Here is an 18,531-nt window from a genome sequence, read left to right on the forward strand (position 1 = left end):
GTCACGTCTCGCTTTCAGTTTAAGGCTTTGGCGCGTTTTGCACTCACACACAAGCGTACCGTGCCAAAGCCCAAGTGAACCGCGCTCAAGCCCACCTCTTCCAACCGGGCCAGGGCCGGCCAAGTGAACCGTGCTGGAGCCCTATTCAGCGCACTCACACTTCTTAAATGATCCGGGAAACAGGCCTGGGCACGGTACGGATGGCATAGTGTGAGTAGGCCCTTAATATCTGTCTGAGAAAAGCCTATAAAACTGTGTAGTGAGGGGTTTTAAAGCCTTAAAACATCTAGAATAATTAAAAAAATAAAGCAGATTACGTCACAGATTTCGCCTATTGCTGGCTATTCTTAGAACGTAACTCCACGAATAACGAGGGACCACTATAGTAAAAAAGGACGTAAAATTAAGTGACTTTTGCAATGGTTTACTAAACAAAATGTTATTTATCAACAAGCTTTTATTTGTTTCTATTGTTTATACAAGTACTACTTTTTACTAGTATTAGTTGTTGTTTTTGACTATGAAAGTCAATGGTTTCTCTGTTTATAACTTGTGTGTTCAACAGAAAAAGGAAATTCATAAAGGTCTGAACCACTTGAGTGTGAGTAAATTCCATTTTTTTTGGTGAAATATCCCTTTAATTCCAAACCTGTGTCTTTATAGTTCGCCTTCCAGACCCCCTTGCATGTGGCATGTAAAATAATTTTGGGATAATTAATATTAACAAGGTTAGGTTAGGTACATGCTTTCAACCTTTGTTGCAAACATTCAAGTAACCCACGCTGCAGTTATTTAAGTTTGCTTCAGTCACAGCAGGCTGTCGTGCACTATTTGTGTGCGGGTCACCATCTGCTAAATCACGCATGCACAGTATTATTGGTTCACCGCTTCTCAAATTTGATCTCAGTGTACTGTTCTAATAACTAAATAACTCTGTATATATTGGTTTATTTCGAGTCAGAGGGGGTATCAGGCAAGTTAAAAAGCAGTTTCTAAATAAGCGCTTACTGAAGATGCAAATTGACTCAAATGATTCAGTTCGATTTGGTAAACTACTTCAATTGGTTCACTAAAAAGTTAAAAAGTTAAAAAGAATGATTTGCTCAAGATCTCTATCAATATGACAAAAATAAAAACCTATTATTGGGCACAAATGCGTTAAATTATTAATTTTAAGTTTCTGAATTTAATGCTGTCACCATGCTGTTGTCATGTCCACGCGTTGTTTTTGTAGCGAGAATAACAGCGGGAACTGACAGGAGGAGAACCGGCTTGATCAGGCCAATGTCATCAATACTCTGAAGTGCTGTACGGGTTAAACACCTGGCAGCGCAAAGAAAATAGATTTCTGAAAGGCATATGATAGGCTTATGTATTAAATAGAAAAGACGAAAAAGAAGAACATTACTGATGTAATTTTAGTTAGTTTCAGTAAATTTTGTATGTACACAAGACTTTCATTTTTATTTTTATTTCAGTTCAAGAGTTCACACTTAGATATTCTTGGCGTTAATAGCAGGTTTGGCATGTTGTCCCAGGAGAGAACCCTGAGCTTGGAGATAATTGGGCTCAATGATCCCACCTGGACAATAAGCATATAAGCAGGTTTGAGATCAGGCAGGTCTCGAGAGCTTCCCCTGGAAAAGGGAGGAAAAAGAGGAGATGGGATGGAAAGGGGGGATTTTTCTATAGACGAACATAGGCCAGTAGCGTGAAATCAATCTATTTATTATAAGCTTGGATCAGTCTGATTGGATTAATGATTATGGATGAGAAGCCAGCTTTGACCAATCATATTACATGCTTCTATCGAAATTAGTTCATAAAACTTCCCTAAATTTAAATGTTTTTAAATTAAGTTTTTGTTTTCGTTCATTTTCATTAACTGTAATAACATTGGCCACCATTAGTTGATTAGGATACATGTGAGCAGTATGACACATTTACAACCCCACCTACTGCAGTGCGGGGGTGTTGGAGTGTTCAGTACACAGTCACTAAGCTATTACGAACTTCTTTTTTGCCCTTAAAATAAGAACATTATTTGAAGTACTGTACATTTACAAATATTGGAAAACTGATTAGTAACTTCTCAGGATTTCCTGAATTTACAACTATAGTGGCCAAAAAGTGATCAAAAGTGGACAAGCTTAAGATCAGACAAACAAAAACGCATCTTAATCCCAGGTCTACAAGTTGAGACAAATCTAAACAACAAAACAAAGGGAGAAGAAGGATGAGGCAAGCAGAGAATAAAGGGAACTGAGAAGTGGATAGAAAACGTGACCAAAAAGAGAGGGGACAGGAAGGGAAGTTTGTTATATAGCAGCAATAATGGAGCACATTTCTCTATTAAGTCCTAGTTCTTCTATCCATCTGCAGTGCACTAGACTGTCAAACTGAGGTTTAGTACACAGCCCAGCCTCCACCCATCTCTCTCCTTCTCCGCATTCCATTCCAGGCAGGGGAGAAAAAAAAAGAAGAGAAAAAAAATGCAGCCTGTCGGAGAAATGGAGCAGAGGAGTCTGGGATTGGGAGGGGGAGTGAGAGAGCAGTTTTGAATATCAGCACACACACACTCAAAAAAAACATCATGAGTTAGTAAAGCACAACATGACCCTCCTCATGAACATAATCCTCACCGCTGGCATGCATCATTACACACCGGCGGTTATGAAGCAGATCCGGTGCTCACCTGTGAAAGCATTGGTTGCCGGTAGGTCAGCCTCCTGCATACTGCTCCTGCCGCTCGGCCCGTATGAGTGTGTGTGTGGGCACCCACGTTATTGGCTCTGATTGCCTGAGGGCTCCTGGGGGCCGAACAGCCGCCGTGCTGCCATTCTCACCTCATAAGTCCATGGCTCCTGCTCCGGCCGCTGCCCTCTACCTCCTCCAAAGGGGAAATCAACTCAGAAGAAGGGGACTAAAAAGTCTTCAGTGACAGACCAGGGCTCTATTCGGCAGGATTCAGGTCGGGGTTGCCAGGCAACCAGCACACCGATTACCCTCCCAGCCAGAGCCAGCCAGCCATAGCTGTGTGAGTGTGTGCGAGGGAAAGATCCAGACAGGTACTTGATTCAGAGCAGGTGTCTGATAGCCGATTCAGGAAGGGAACGTGTAGTTGCTGCCGCTCGTCCTGGCTGGATAAACTCTTCTCAGCGTAGCAGCATGCTAATCAGCGCGCCCCACCTCATCCTTTAGACCGCAAGCTCACTGAGAGAGACAGAGAGAGAAAATCAGTCAAGGGGATGAAATACACACACAAAACTAAAATTCACTTGCAGAAGGTTACTGGAGTTCACCACAGCTATTTTACCAGTGAAAATGTTCTTTATACAATGGACAAAAACTATGGTTATACAGTTGAACTAAACAGAAAACAAGTCCATGTTACAAACAAGGTTATTATAGTTTGGTCGTTTTAAATTGGGCTTTATTTCGGTGCTACAGTATGTCTATATTTGTTATTAGTTTCAGAATACTTATTTTCGTTAATGGTTTTGATTGTTTTTGTTTACTTAATTTAATGAACAAATTTCTATTAAGCTTGAGTTTGAGTAAATCTAGTTTAGCAGTAAACATGTCATGTCTAGGATTTATCAATGCAAAGTTTAGTGTTTGTACAGCTTACATTAAATGCTGATTTATACTTCTGTGGCTGACGCACAACTCTTAAAAAATGTAACTACAGTCACAACAATGCTTAGTACAAGCTCTGTGATTGGTCGGCTTGGTAGCTATGACCAGTGTGGGCAGGACCGACAGCCATGCGAACCCAATGGAGAGAGTGTTTACAAGTGACGAGTGTTTACAAGTGTCGAGTCCCGTTAAGTAGCTCTAGATGGAAACTTGTTTTGTGTTTATCTTATGATTAAAGTTGTTGCACACCCATCGGCTCTCACGTCTGAATGAGCGAGTTTTAGCTAATTGTACATTAAGTTAGCGTTAAAAAAAGCAACTGCAAAGAAACTCGACACAGAGGAACATAAAAACCTACAGACAGCTAATGTTTTGGGAAGTGTTATTGTATAACAACACAAACAGCATGCAGAAGTAAAAATGCACGACTAGGCGCAAGGCGTGCGCCATGAGTCACAACAAGCAGTCGACGCAGAATTATAATTCAGCTTTTAATCCTAGTTATAAAAGTAAAATCATAGTTTAAAGACAGTGAAAAAAAAAACGCACAAAAGCAACTTAAATTAATTTATTTTAAAATTAATTATAAAATTAATTAATCATTAAATAAAATTTTTAAAATTTGGACGAATCAAGACAAACTTCTTTACATTAATTTATGTAGTTAAACATGCTTGGTTTACATTTTTGGCCAATTTATAAAAATATTGTTGCTGTAAAGGCATCATCTTCTCTAAACAGCAGCAGACTGTCAAATTTTCAGCCACAGAGTTATTTGCCATTTAATTCTAAATTATTATTCTAATAATAATTTAATTAGTTTTTTTATTTTAATTAGTATTAAAATTTTTATTAGTTTTTTAGTGTTGTAAGTTAGGCATGGAATGATAACTGTTTCAAGGTATACCGCAGTTTAGAAAAGTCAAGGTTTTAAAACTGCCAAACTTTTAAAAATGTAATAAATAAATAAAAAACATAAATAAATAAAAAAATAAATAAAAATGTAATACCATTTCTAAGGTATGTGTGAGATATTTTATTACATTTTTTTTAGACAACTGTATCTTCAGCAGAAAAAAAAAATTCAAAGATGCCGTTTTAAATTGTAAAGAAATGTGTTTGAAACTAGCAGAAGTCAATGATTAATTTGAATTATGTAGCCTGACATGTTTACTGTTCCAAAATATTATAAAACTTTTAAAAAAATTTAATATATTGTGTTCAAATGGGAAAAAAGCTTTTGTTTTTAACCACAGATATTTAAAACGGATATATTTTAGAGCAGTAATCTCAATTCTGTAATACCGTGAAAGCATGATATTTTTATCCAAGGTTATCATACCGTCAGAGTCTTATACCGGCCCATGGCTATTGTAAGTTTCAGTTAGTTTCATTTTTATTTCTGTTAAAAAAAAGTTTTATGAATTGAATTTTAGTCTTAGTTTCTGTTTACTAAAATAACTTTGGCTACAATAGAAGCTACATTGTTGGAATCACTTTCAGAATTTTTTTTGCAGTTGATTGAAAGAAAAAAAAAAAGTCATGCAAAACAGCTTTTAGCACCAAGTAGGCATGGGCTGGTATAAGATTCTGATGGTATGATAACCTCGGATAAACAGTTTCACAATATTGTGATTACTGCTCTAAAATATATTCGTTTTAAATGTCTGGGTGAAAAACAGTGCAGTAAACAAGTCAGGCTGAATACTTCAAATGAATCATTGACTTCTGCTGTCTTCATTATAGTTTCAAAACACAAATTTCTTTTCAATTTAAAACGGCAACTTTGGATTTATTTTTTATTGAAGATAAGGCATGGGGCGATAACCGTTTTCAAGGTATACTGGGGTTTGGAAAAATCAAGGTTTTAAAACGTCAAAATTTTCTGCATTACCATTCCTAAGGTATGTGTAGTATTTTTTATTTACTTTATTTTGTTTTTTAGGACAACAGTATCTCCAGCAGAAAAGATATCCAAAGATGCCCTTTTAAATTGTATAGAAATCAGTGTTTTTGAAAGAAATGAAGACAGCGAATGTTAAGTCTAACACGTTTACTTTTCTAAAATATTTCAAATGTTTCTCAAAATAAAAGATATTGTGTTGAAAAAGTTTCAGTTTTTTACCCAGACATTTAAAAAGAATATATATTAGTGCAGTAATCACAAAACCGCGAAACACTGAAACCGAGATATTTTTATCCAAGGTTATCATACTGTCAGAATCTTATACCAGCCCATGCCTATACTGTTGACAAAAACAAAAAATAAAATAAATAAAAAACCATGAATAAAAAAAAATCTTACATATACCATAGGAATGGTATAGCAGAAAATGTTGGCAGTTTTAAAACCTTGACTTGCCAAACCACGATATACCTTGAAAACAGTTATCATCCCATGCCTAGGCCGAGCGCTATATCAAAGTGTATGGGGAGACTAAAAATTTGGCAATAATAAATGTTTACAAAGTGCTGTAATAGTTTCTAAAATCACAATCAAAATTTATATACATCCATGCCTAATACCCGACAGCCAGAAAGTGACATTTTTTATAAACTATTAAAATATTGGTGTCTGTGATGCAGCAAGTCCAGAGACCCTCGTGTACACCATGATTTCAAATAAAATTCACTTTAATGTGAGATATGACTAAAAAGTTGTAAACAAATATTGTCTTAACTGAAATGAGTAACAGCTTGGACCCGGAAACAGTAATCCATATATCACAACTTAACAAGAGGAAAGCTCACACCCTATGTGTTCCAAACCTGTTAAGAGTTTCTTATTTACAATAGATCTTAATGGCTATGATTACTGGATTCCAACATTTTTTAAAAATGTGGTGTTTAAAAGTACAAAAAAAAAATAGACTTAAGCATCCATTTGGTTGTTGAAGCGTAAAAAGATATGAGAGACAGTTTAAACGTGGGCTCCGTCATTACCAACAGGCTAGCGCAGAAACTCCATTCTATTTAAAAGACATGGCGTAAAAAATATATATAATTTAATGCAGTGCTTTTTGTTTGGTCTGATTATCATTTTATATCTCAACCAGGCAGTGAAGATGTTTTTTTCTAAAGAAATCAGATTTTAAACGTGATGATTTTAAATGGGATGACAATTCACCATAAGCCCTGGGGCTGGCTGACTGAAATTAAAAGTCTGTGTGCATATACATCATTATGAAACAAATTCAATTCAGAAGACAGAAGTACTGCATGAAATCTTTTTAGGAACAGACAACAAATCTATGCATTTCTTGGCATCATCAAGTTAAGTAAATGTAGTTAATTTTTAGATTTTTTTCTATTTTATTTTATTTGCACAGGTTTTCTAACTGGGTTGAGTGTTTTTGCCATTCTAGTTATTTAAATCTGTGGTCTAAAAAGTTGTCACTTATTTAAAATTTCTTACATCAATTTTAAATGTATTTATTTAATCTGAATAAGAATTATTTGACAGCATTTTAAAATTGCTTTTAAGAATTTATCAAGCACTTTTACTGTAAAAGAGAAAATGTGTCAGCAAAACAGTAATGCTTTAAAATACTATTTTTAAATGGCATTTTTCAACATGGTCGGCTCACTTCAGTTTAAACAAATGCGTGCCGTGTACTTAAAAAAAGAAAAGAAAAGAAAATATGATTTTAACAGCACTGTTTATGGTAATCAAACAAATACATTTCCATTTCAAAGTACCAACTGATATTATCCATTATGAACCATTGTTGTGCAGTGTGTGTCTGTGTGTGGTTATAAAAACGGTTTACAGTTGTATCATCAGCTAAGACCCTGATCTGCCAGACAACGTCTGAGACAGACAAAGAGACAGACAGACAGAAACTCAACATGGAGGTTTCATTAAAGAAAAATTAGAAACTGTAGGCGGTCAACACATCAACATTTTATGATCTTACAGCAGCTCTTTACCAGCAACAAAACATCAAGTTCCTGTGAAGAGATGCACATTAGTGTCTACAATCCCCAGCAGGAGCGCCGGCCGTTAATGACTGTTACATAACACTTTACTGGACACAGTTATCACAAGCCACAGCTAATGTTTCTGCGGCTTAATATCATTGATTTAACTTTTCAAAAAAACTCAGTTTTCATTAGGAGAAGACTGAAGGACGAGGCAGAATGTGTCCTCAGACAACCTCTGTAGCTCTCCCACATCCCAGCGGACGGCGAGCTGAGCCCAGACTGCAGACTACATATCGCCTGTGTTATTTAGAAACCCGGCAAACCCTCACCTCGTCTGACCCCTGTCGCAAGCCACACAGCAAGAGCACGGATCCATCACACAATAAATAATATTCTACACACGTGAAGCAAGAGAACGCCGGCCAAATCAAACAAAAGACAAAGCCACACACACAGCCTGACGAGGTCATGCCAGGACACCAATACAGGCATCACAGTTCACACACGCAAACAGCTGCCAGATGTTTAGATGCACTTTTCTTCGTTGTTATCTCTTTGTTCTCCAGTGGGTCTCTTTCCTGAGTGCTTCTTCACTCAGAGTCTGGACTTAACAAGCCCTGAAAAACCACACATCTAAAGGTTAGATCACAATATCATAGCATGAAAATGTGATTTTTATTTACCCTACAAGTAAAATTTCGGAACAAGTAAGTTTTTTTAATGTTTTATAAAAAGTTTATTCTGCTCACTAGTCTACATTTACATTTAGCAGACGCTTTTGTCCAATAGAGGCATTCAGCGATTCAACAAGAAGAGCCAATACACACAAAAATGCTAGTTATACAAAGAAACCGTTAGTGCTCAGAAAATTTGTTGCTAGATTAAGGACTGGGGAATTTTTTTTTTTTATAATTTCTTTTTCTACAGGTGGTTTGTCAAGCCCACTCACCTGTGTGAAGCACACTTCATAAATGTTTTTTTTTTTTTGACATATGGAGTAATTGGTGCAAAAAAAATGGTGCAAATGTCGGTTAAAGAGTCAGAGAGATGAGAGAGTGATTTCTACAGGTGGTTTGTCAAGCGCACTCACCTGTGTGATGCACGCTTTTTAAACGGACAAGGTTTTTTTTAGAGATATGGAATAATTGGTGCAAAGAAATTAGTCCATGTGTCGGTTAAAGTGTCAGAGAAATGAAAGTGTTTTCTACAGGTGGTTTGTCAAGTCCACTTACCTGTGTGAGGCACATTTAGAATTGCAATAAGAGATATTGAGTGCTTGACACAATAAAAAGTACTCCATGTGTCGGTTACAGAGATGAAGAAGTGTTTTCTACAGGTGGTTTGTCAAGCCCACTCACCTGTGTGAGGCACACTCAGAATTGCAGTTAGAGATATAGATTAATTGGTGCAAAAACTGCTCCATGTGTTGGTTAAAGTGTCAGAGATTAAATTGTTTTCGACAGGTGGTTTGTCAAGCCCACTCACCTGTGTGAGACACATTTAGAACTGCTATTAGAGATATTGAGTGATTGGCACAATAAACAGTAGTCCATGTGTCGGTTACAGTGTCAGAGATGAAGGAGTAAAATTCTACAGATGGGTTGTCAACCCCACTGACCTGTGTGAGGCACACCCAGAATTGCATGATGTTTTGTGTGGTGTTTGTTCACAGTGATTTAAGCCATCGCTGAAGAGATGGGTTTTTTAGTTGTTGTTTGAATGATATCATTGAATCAGCAGTCTGTGTGGGAATGGAAAAATCCTTCCACCAGCGATGAATGTTGAATGAAAAGGTTTTGGAAAGTTTTTGAATGAAAAATTGTGTGGTGTATAGCATGATAGTCTTCAGTGCCACCTAATCCTTAAAGTATTCTAGCATCAAGATCGGTTCAAGAAGAAACATTTAATGTTGTTGACATCAGTTTGGGAAACTGATACAATGCCATTAAAAAGTACTATTCTTTTTATTTACTTTATTTTAATACATTTATAGTGTAAAAAAACATTGCAAACAAAAGCTACTATTTTAAACATTCTGCTTAACAAAGAACCCTAAAAGAAAAAAAAATCATCAGTTTCCATGATAAACTATATTCAGCACTGATAGTTGTAAGAAATATTATCAGTAATTTTCTACCGACAATAACTGTTCATATATTATAGGGATTTCTAAAGGATCATGTAGAGTAATCATGAAAAATATTCAGCTTTGAATCAGAAATAAATTAAATTTGAAGCTACATTTAATAAGCAAACAGTTAATAATAAACAAACAGTAACAAACAATAATAAACAGTGTAATAATATTTCTCAATTTAGCAGTTTAACTGTATTTGATGTGATGATGTTTTTAGTTTTTGTTTGATGATCAAATAAATGCAGTCTTGGTGAGCAGAATTTGCTTCTTTTAAAGTAAATCAAACTGATTCCAAAGTTTTATCTGGTTGTGTAAGTCACATTTTTGTATCTTTTATAAAGTATATGTAAATATATATGGTGTCATTTTGAAAAACTTGAACTTTGAAACCTGTTTTCATGGGTTTGTGTTTTTACTTAAAAAGCAGTTATGTAAATAAATGACCAAAATGAGTCCTCTATTTTGAGTTGAAATTGGTTCAGATTAAAGATTTATTAGTGTTAAATAACAAGTGTTATTAAAGATTAACGTCAAAACGTGTATTACATAAGAAAGATGATCTAACACATGCTTAAAGATTTACAATATTGACCAATTTGCCAAATTAAATTAAAAAGACATAACCCTTGAGATCCAAATATATATAAAAGCATAAACTGGAAAACTATTTCACCTGAAAGAGGTTTGTTGAAGTCCACATGATCTCAGACAACGAGTTATTGATTGTGTGAAAAAAATCCCCTTTACAGACAGTTTTACATAAGCTGCTGACCCAAAAAAGAGCTCATGTGATGATAAAATATCCTAGGAATTTTTCTGTGCTTCCTTTGGTGAAGACATTTTTTTTACATTTGACATTCAGTTTCAAAAAAATGTTGGACTATCAATGTTTTTATCACTTCTTGGATCGGTGGAATTTATATTAGTAAAATATGAAGTTTCATAAGGTTGTTGATAAATTAAATGCCAAAAAAGACACGATCAGTTTATGTTTGGAGCAACATCTAAAAACTAAACAAAAAAACACATCAACTAAACTGACATATGTCATTCTGTTTAAGAAACAGTTCACTCAAAATGAAAAACTGCAGTTTGGCCCTTAGGCCATCTGAGATATCAGTGACTTTTTTTAGGAGAACAAAGAAGCTTTTTTGCTCAAACTTCTCTCCTTCGTCTGGTCAGGGTGCGCGTTTGCTAAGGGCATTGCAAGATAGTCCCATAAGACTCAGCAGCACTACACAAAATATGATGCAGAAGATGAGTCTGATAAGTCTGATTTATATTTTCGCCTGACTCGCAGAACGATTCTTCACAGATTGTGCATGCACAGCCGCAGATTGCTTTCATACTTGGCATGCTTGCTGTTGTACTATTATTTACAACAACAGGGGCAACTTTTAGTAACTATCACACTGAAACCATGGTGAAGAAGTCAACGAGTGGAGATGCTAAATGATAAATTGGAGGACACTCATGAAACGGTTTGTTTTGGTACAAATTGTGTAAACAAGTCATTTAGGCTATATTTTATATGCTCAAGCTAACTGTCTGCTTAATGCAAACCATTATACATTTGCGATGTGCAGTACAGCGGTCCCTCATTTACGGTCTAAAAAGAACCCACAATAGGCGAAATCTGCAAAGTAGTCCGCTTTATTTTTTACAATTATTAAAGCTCCACACTACACACTTTATACAGTTTTCTCAGACAGGCATTAACATGTTTACACTTTTCTCTCTCATTTAAACACTTTCAAAGTTAAGTTCAAATTTAATAAGTGTAGCATTATGAAACCAAAGAATATAACCATTTGATCTTCATTTATTTATTCCGTAATGGCGTCCTACAGCTGCATAACTTCTACCTTCTATTAGCATGTCTAGAACAGTCCAACTTTTTGTGCGATGGTTAGCATCTTCCTCTGCCTTTTGGGTGCTACCGCAGGTGCCTTTGACGGTGCAGATTGCTTCGTCAACATTGTGGGAAGAAAAGTTGCAAACATACAGAACAGCACTTCAGAGTCACTATGCTAACGATCAAAGATTTATGTCAATTTGGCAGGGAGGAAATTAATTGACAATGGTCTACAGCCAGTCAGGACGCAGAACAAAAAAGCATGTCAAATTGCACGAAAACAATCAGCGAAACTGCAAGGCTGCAAAAAGTGAATCGCATTATAGCGAGGGACCACAGTATACCGGTACTGGACAAATATTTACTGGAAAAATACTTGCTAATATCTAAATTTATACAGTGTTGGGGTAACGCATTATAGGTAACATGAGTTCCATAATAATTACTTTTCTAACAAGTAAGGCATTACTTTAAAAAATAATGAATAAAATTTTTGTAACTTTAAAAAAAAATTAACTAGAATTACTTTTTAGATTAATTAATATGTTTTTAAAAATAGTTTGCTGAATGAAAATTAGTGAACACATTGAATTACACACTTAATGAGAGAGTGAGCTCCCTGAGGGAAAAAACAGAAACCAAGATGGCAAAGCCTTACATTTCTGTGATGGAAGTATTCTCATTCTTTTGAACACATGAAAAAAAGGGGGATTGTCTTAATGAACAGTGATTTTACTGAACTAATGAGATAAAAACACAAAAGTAGCAAACACATTGCTTTTAACTTTCATTAATCTGTACAACATGTGTAGCGTCCGGAAGTTCTCAGAAGACATTATTCAAATTTTTTATTAGTTTTTATTAAAGCAAATGAAGGTGTAGGTTATACAGTCATTAAATGCAGAGCTCATCTATTTAAAAAAAAGAAAAGAAAAGGAATATACCCTACAAGTTCTGAAAAATATCAAGCCTCAGGCAGGTATGAAAAAGTAAATCAAAAGTAACTCAAAAGTAAAGTAATGCATTACTTTCCATAAAAAGTAACTAAGTAATGCTCTAGTTACTCTTTTAGGGAGTAACTCAATATTGTAAGGCATTACTTTCAAAAGTAACTATGCCCAACACTGTGTATATACATTATTATTATTTATTAATGTATTTTATTATAATTACTTTAAAAAAGTTTTAAATTCACTTATTTTCCATCTTATAAAATCCAAAATTATGGAATCGAGCCATCTCTATTATATACACACACATTGAAATAGAATTTATTTACACTCAATTTATGATGAATTTTTAATCAAAGCCTCAAAAGAAACCTAAAAGACTTCTTTAGATGCAGAGCCACGTATGAAGTTAGAAAACACATTATGCACACCACCAATCCAAATGACACTGTACGCAACCAAATCGAATTACTGCCAACAACGCAATGCTGTCTCACATTCACTGCGCACACTCAGTTGAGCTTATAGAGTTGAGTTTAAATCTGCCTGTAGGTGAACAATAAATCTTTAGTGCACAAAAGTGTTCTTGGAGCTTTATGTGATTACAGTGATTACAATCAGCATTGAATCCCATGGATTGTTTTAAGAATGTTTTAGGTTCCTTTTATGAACATCTCTGGACCCTTGCTGTAGATGGAGGATGGGAGAACTCAGATTTCATCTAAAATATCTTAAATTGACCTTTGAAGTTGAATGAAGGTCTTAGGGCTTTGGAACAATGTGGCGTTTAGTAGGGGTGTCACGATTTCGATTTTTAATCGAAATCGATCGAAATTTATGCTCAACTATGATTATCGAATCAAAAAATAGAATCAATGATGTTGCCACGCCCCCATGCCACGTTAGCTTGGCTTGCCAAGTGGGAAAAAACATGCTTGTTGAAGTGCTTGTTAAACTGCAGACGCAGGAGACCCGTCGACAGAGCTTAAATCCTCTCCTCTTTCAATTAAGTCGCCGGTGCGGAAGTATTTTGGATTTCCAGTGAGTTATGTTGACAACGTTCATGTTGTCGACAAAAAAACACAGTTTGCAAGCTCTGCTCTGTACGTATTACGGTTGGGATGATAGACGATGGGCGCATGCGAAAAATACACACTCAGGCCCTGTTTACACTAATATGTCTATGTTTTTAAATGGCATTTTAGAACGACAACTATCCACATCCACACTGCGTGTAGCATTCCTGAGCAGCCCTCCTTCCTCACTACCACTGAAAACGCACATCACGTGACCACACACACTCATTCACACACAGATACAGACGCACACACATTGTCATGCGCTCGAGACAGCGGGTCAAGGCAGTCAGCAGGGTCAGTAGACCGCTTCCATTTTTTACTTTCACACAAGTACTTAGTCATTTTAGCGAACACCTCAGATACTGTTGGCTGGTTTCTGTTGGTTGTGCACCTTTTTTACCGACGCCATTATAACGACACAGATCACTGCATATTCACGAGTCCTGCAGAAAAAAAGTGATTGACAGGTTGTAATTATGTGTGTAACTTACCTTTATTCATTTACTGTATGATTTGTTTATGGGTAAAACAAAGACCATGCAAGTCAGGTAGTTTAAACGATAGGCTACTAATAATTAATTCGTTATTAATTAATTAATTATTCATAATCGAAAATCTAATCGTATCGTGACTTTAGAATCGAAAATGTAATCGAATCGAGGATTTGGAGGATCGTGACACCCTTAGCATTTAGTCATTAACAGCCAAATATAAGTGTTTGGGTGAACTAATGCTTCAATTTGTTTTAGCATGTGCAGATTTTTTTTTTCTCAAATCTCCAGTAGCCTTTGACTTGCATTTTAATGATCACCAAGGACTACAGTTTTGACAAAAAATAATCTTCAATGTTCTACGTAACCAACAAATTCAACTACATTTTGAATGACTTGAAGATGACTAAATGTATTGAGTGAAATATATCATTAGATTATCATTATATCTAATAATTATCATCATCTTGCCAGCGTTGTGCGGAACTGTTATATCAGTGCAATCAAATTATAACTTGCCTAATCTAAAAACAAAGTTAACCAGACACTGAATCACATTAGGGCGCAAAGCCTACAGAACAGTCTTTCCATGAAAAGGCTGAACAGCAGCCATGCTAAACAGTACTAAAAATGACTGCAATAAACGGCTGCTAAAATATTCTCTGTATCTGTCAGGTCTGTGTAATGTGATCTCAGCAGGGGGTCTGTCTCTTTCTCACTCGCGGAGCCTGGTTAAATCATGATGAAGCTCCGAGGAACAACTATTCTCTGAACTGATTCATCCAGCCAGACTAACATCATAACAGCCCATGTCATTAATGACTAATAGCGGCTACCTTGTCTGCCAGTAAAAAAAACAAAACAATGACTGATCAAAACTCTGATGTGGAATAGTAGGGTCTCTAATAGTACGTTAAATATTATGCTAGTTTTTGATAGATTCCACATGTTAGTATTTGGTTAATGATATTTTTTTTTGTCTGTGCTGACAGTAAAATTAATCTTGTTCAGAAAAAGAAAAATACAAATTTTAGAATTTGAAATCCCAAATCTCTGTATTTCTTTAGGTACTGGAAAAATATTTAAATTCAGCAAAACTAGTCATTTAAAGAGTAAATTCTTAAATCGGTTTTGGTTTTCAACAAAGCGCAACTTGAATTTTCAGTTTTGCTCCACAGTTTTTCAATTTTGAGCTCTACTAATACATTAGCACTTGTAAAACAATACGCTTGAGCAAAACGTAACCAAAAAGCACATCAGTTTTTTTTTTCAGTAAAATTAAATCAGACCTTTTCAAAAGTACCTTAATAAAACAGCATAAATCAAATACTCTGAACTAGACACTAGGGCTGGGCAATAAATCAATGTTATCAAGTAGTCTGTTTGAATGAAAATTGTATTTGATTCGACACTCCACTCCGAGTTCCCGTATATCCAGGGGCGGACTTAACTAATAATGGACCGATCACACCCAACTCGCTTTTTGCATTGAGAGGTGCATCTTTTGAAAGGTTTAGTAATAAGCCTTTTGTGCGCTGCTTATGTACCCTGCGCACCTCACATTTTAACTGCCTTCTGCGCCACATTTTTTTTCCATTGCTCACTGTGAAAAAAGTAAACTCTGATCTGAAAAAGTGTGGTGCGCCAGTCTTTTTTATTCTATAATGAAATTAAAGTAGAGGCCAGGTTTCTGTTGAGGTGACAGCTCTGTTTGTGTTGTCAAAAGGACAGAGTGGTTGCTGTTTCAATTTATCTAGAGCTGTATGACTTCACAAATCTTAAATATCATAATATTATTAAATATTACAATTATAACAATATCAACAGCAGCACTTGCGCACAATATGCAGCTGATTCAGTCGTTGCCTAGTGACATAAAGCACACTGCACTTCTTTTTTTCCTCGTCAACAAAAAAGCTTTGTAGTGTGCCTCGAGCTTTTGGAATGGAAAAGCGTGTACAGTGTGATCTAAGCAAGGCAAGCAGCTGTATTAGTGGTCCCCGACCAATGCCAAGAAGACTACATTACTTATATATCATATAAAGACTGTCTGTCTATAACTATTAAGATTTTAACGTTACTTCTTTTCAAAACCGGGGGCTGATATGAATTGTGGACCATTCCTTCTGTACTGCACAATTTGGGGGAAATAAGACAATCAATGACACACAGCTACCTTCACGACCCTGCTTTCTGGCCTAAACACCTGTCAGATGATAAACGCTGACTGATCTACGGAGATAATGTTTTGAGTTTCAATGCTAGGGCCCCATGGTTTACTTAGGGCCCCCAAAATCACTAAAGGTTGATTTACACTCGTACTTCTGATTTAAGCTCTGTGATTGGTCGGCTTGGTATTGGTGACGAGTGTGGGTGGTGCTAAGTGTTTACGATAAAATAAGAGTTTACAAGTGTCGAGTCCCGTGAAGGAGCTCCAAATTGAAACTGTTGATTTGTGTTTACCCTATGATTAAAGCTATTGCTAGTCCGCCGGTTCCCACCTCTGAATGAGCGAGTTTTTGCTACTTGTACAGTTAGTATTCAGAAAAGAAACAAAACACCCTCATAGAAAATTGACACAGAGGAACATTTAAAAACTTAAAAACGTACTGCCAGCTAGAGTTTCGGAAGTGCTATTGCAGAGCAACATAAACAGCATGCAGAAGTATAAATGCACAGCTACAGGCAAGGCAGGATCACTCAATGCAGAAGTATAAATCAGCCTCATATCCGGCCCTGCTCCCCCCTCCCCCCATTTGCCATAGAAACACATAAACAACACAGCAGAACCATTAAACAACAACAACAAAAGCAAAACATGCTTGTATGCAACCAAAAATAGATGTTGTTAATTTTAATCTTTAAACGAAAGCAAGCAAGGTTTTTAAGGGCAAGTTTTTTTTTTCTTTTAGCATGTTTTATATGCTATAATTATATAATTATGATATGCTTAAGCTAATTATATTTTTATTCTAATTCTTTTAAAAGGTCATGTCACCCAGCCCTACTAGACACAGACAGAAAAAGCGAAAATAAGTGCAAGGAGGAAATGCATCGTTCATATACTGTATGCCACGCACGCAGACACTGACCTCAGAACAGACACTAGTCTGGATCAGAGCAGATACAACAGCATGAATTAATGACAGCACATCTGTCTGCACAGTATCATGACGGATGTTGTTTTGGCAATCTATCATTTCCAATACCTGCATTCCTCTTCTCACCGTCTCTTTTACAGTATTGTAATCACTGTACATTTCTTTGCCTTAAGCAGTATTTTGAGCGACGGCACTAAATCTTATGTACAGCATTTCGATCCACCTTTTTTTTTTAAGTAAGTGAACAGTTTATTTAGCTTAACAATCCTGCATTGCCAACAAGGCAAAATGTGGGATGTATTAAAGTCTGTTTTATGCAATATGCTGGAGATTTTTGGTTGCCTTAGCAACAGCGAATGAGATGACTTCCTTTCTGCACCCAAAAAGAAAAGTGATTACCCTTTAATACAAAGCACTAAAGTGATCTGAAAACATTAATGGCTTTATTGATCAGGTCAGGCCTTACACTGAAAGCTGCATAATATGTTATTTAGAGCGCCGTGATGAGATGCAACATAAAGATAAGGCAAATAAAATCAATTAAATTTGGAGCCATGTGGGTGGAAAAGACTAAATCAATCCATCCTCTAAGAACTGTACTGTTCAGAAAGCACACGCACACGCACACACACAAGCACACACACACACACACACACACATGCACGCGCACACACACACGCACGCACACACACACACACACACGCACACATAAGCAAAACTGAAAGACAGACTGCAAACAAACAGGTGCCTTTGAAGTGAGTGTCTAATCAGTTTTAGGATCTCTTCTCTCAGCCAATCAATGGACAGCCCTCTGGGACTCCACCCACAGCGTCTAGACAGCAAGACGTTTGCTGCTCGACTGCATTCTGCAGTGGTGCGAACCGCAGAGGTCAGCCAGGTCACGTCTAGCTGCAGCGCAAAGCAGACACTTGCTCTCCATACCATCCATTCCTGCACTAAGCAAAACTCATGATATACTTGTTAAACGTGACTGAGCGCTGAGTAATGCAACGTGATGATTGTTTTGTATGTCTTGATGCTATCGGCTTTGTAACACAATTGTATGCTTAAGACACATTTAAAAAAAAAGATTTTGAAACAAGGGTCAAAGAGGAGAAATCACATTTTAGTTTCTGCAACAATAGATGTTCATATGCAAATAGTGGGTTTACTTTTGCGGTTTGAAATAATTGAATGATAATAAAATGTCAAAATATGGGTGAAATTGTCACTCCACATCATTTTTAGGAAAAAAAAAAAAACAAGTATACACTCACCGGCCACTTTATTAAGTACACCAGTCCAACTGCTCGTTAACACAAATTTCTAATTAGCCAATATCATGGCAGCAACTC

At 36.2% G+C, this 18,531-nt stretch overlaps 1 protein-coding gene and 1 long non-coding RNA gene across 2 annotated transcripts in view; one reads left to right on the top strand and one right to left on the bottom strand.

The window, feature by feature from the left end:
- LOC147840327 (uncharacterized) overlaps window positions 1–3,292 on the top strand; it is a 29,578-nt gene extending 26,286 nt beyond the window's left edge. The window contains exons 3-5 of the long non-coding RNA XR_015511566.1: window positions 219–463; window positions 664–835; window positions 908–3,292. This is a non-coding gene — a long non-coding RNA (uncharacterized LOC147840327). The remainder of the gene's footprint in view (window positions 1–218; window positions 464–663; window positions 836–907) is intronic.
- ldlrad4b (low density lipoprotein receptor class A domain containing 4b) overlaps window positions 1–18,531 on the bottom strand; it is a 105,945-nt gene that overhangs the window by 76,025 nt on the left and 11,389 nt on the right. The window contains exon 2 of the mRNA XM_087285833.1: window positions 2,696–3,213. Within this exon, the coding sequence (XP_087141959.1) occupies window positions 2,696–2,735 (40 nt within the window). The 5' untranslated portion in view covers window positions 2,736–3,213. The remainder of the gene's footprint in view (window positions 1–2,695; window positions 3,214–18,531) is intronic.

Source organism: Danio rerio, chromosome 16 (assembly GCF_052040795.2).
Source record: "Danio rerio strain M-AB ecotype USA chromosome 16, GRCz13ab, whole genome shotgun sequence".
Classification (NCBI taxonomy): domain Eukaryota; kingdom Metazoa; phylum Chordata; class Actinopteri; order Cypriniformes; family Danionidae; genus Danio; species Danio rerio.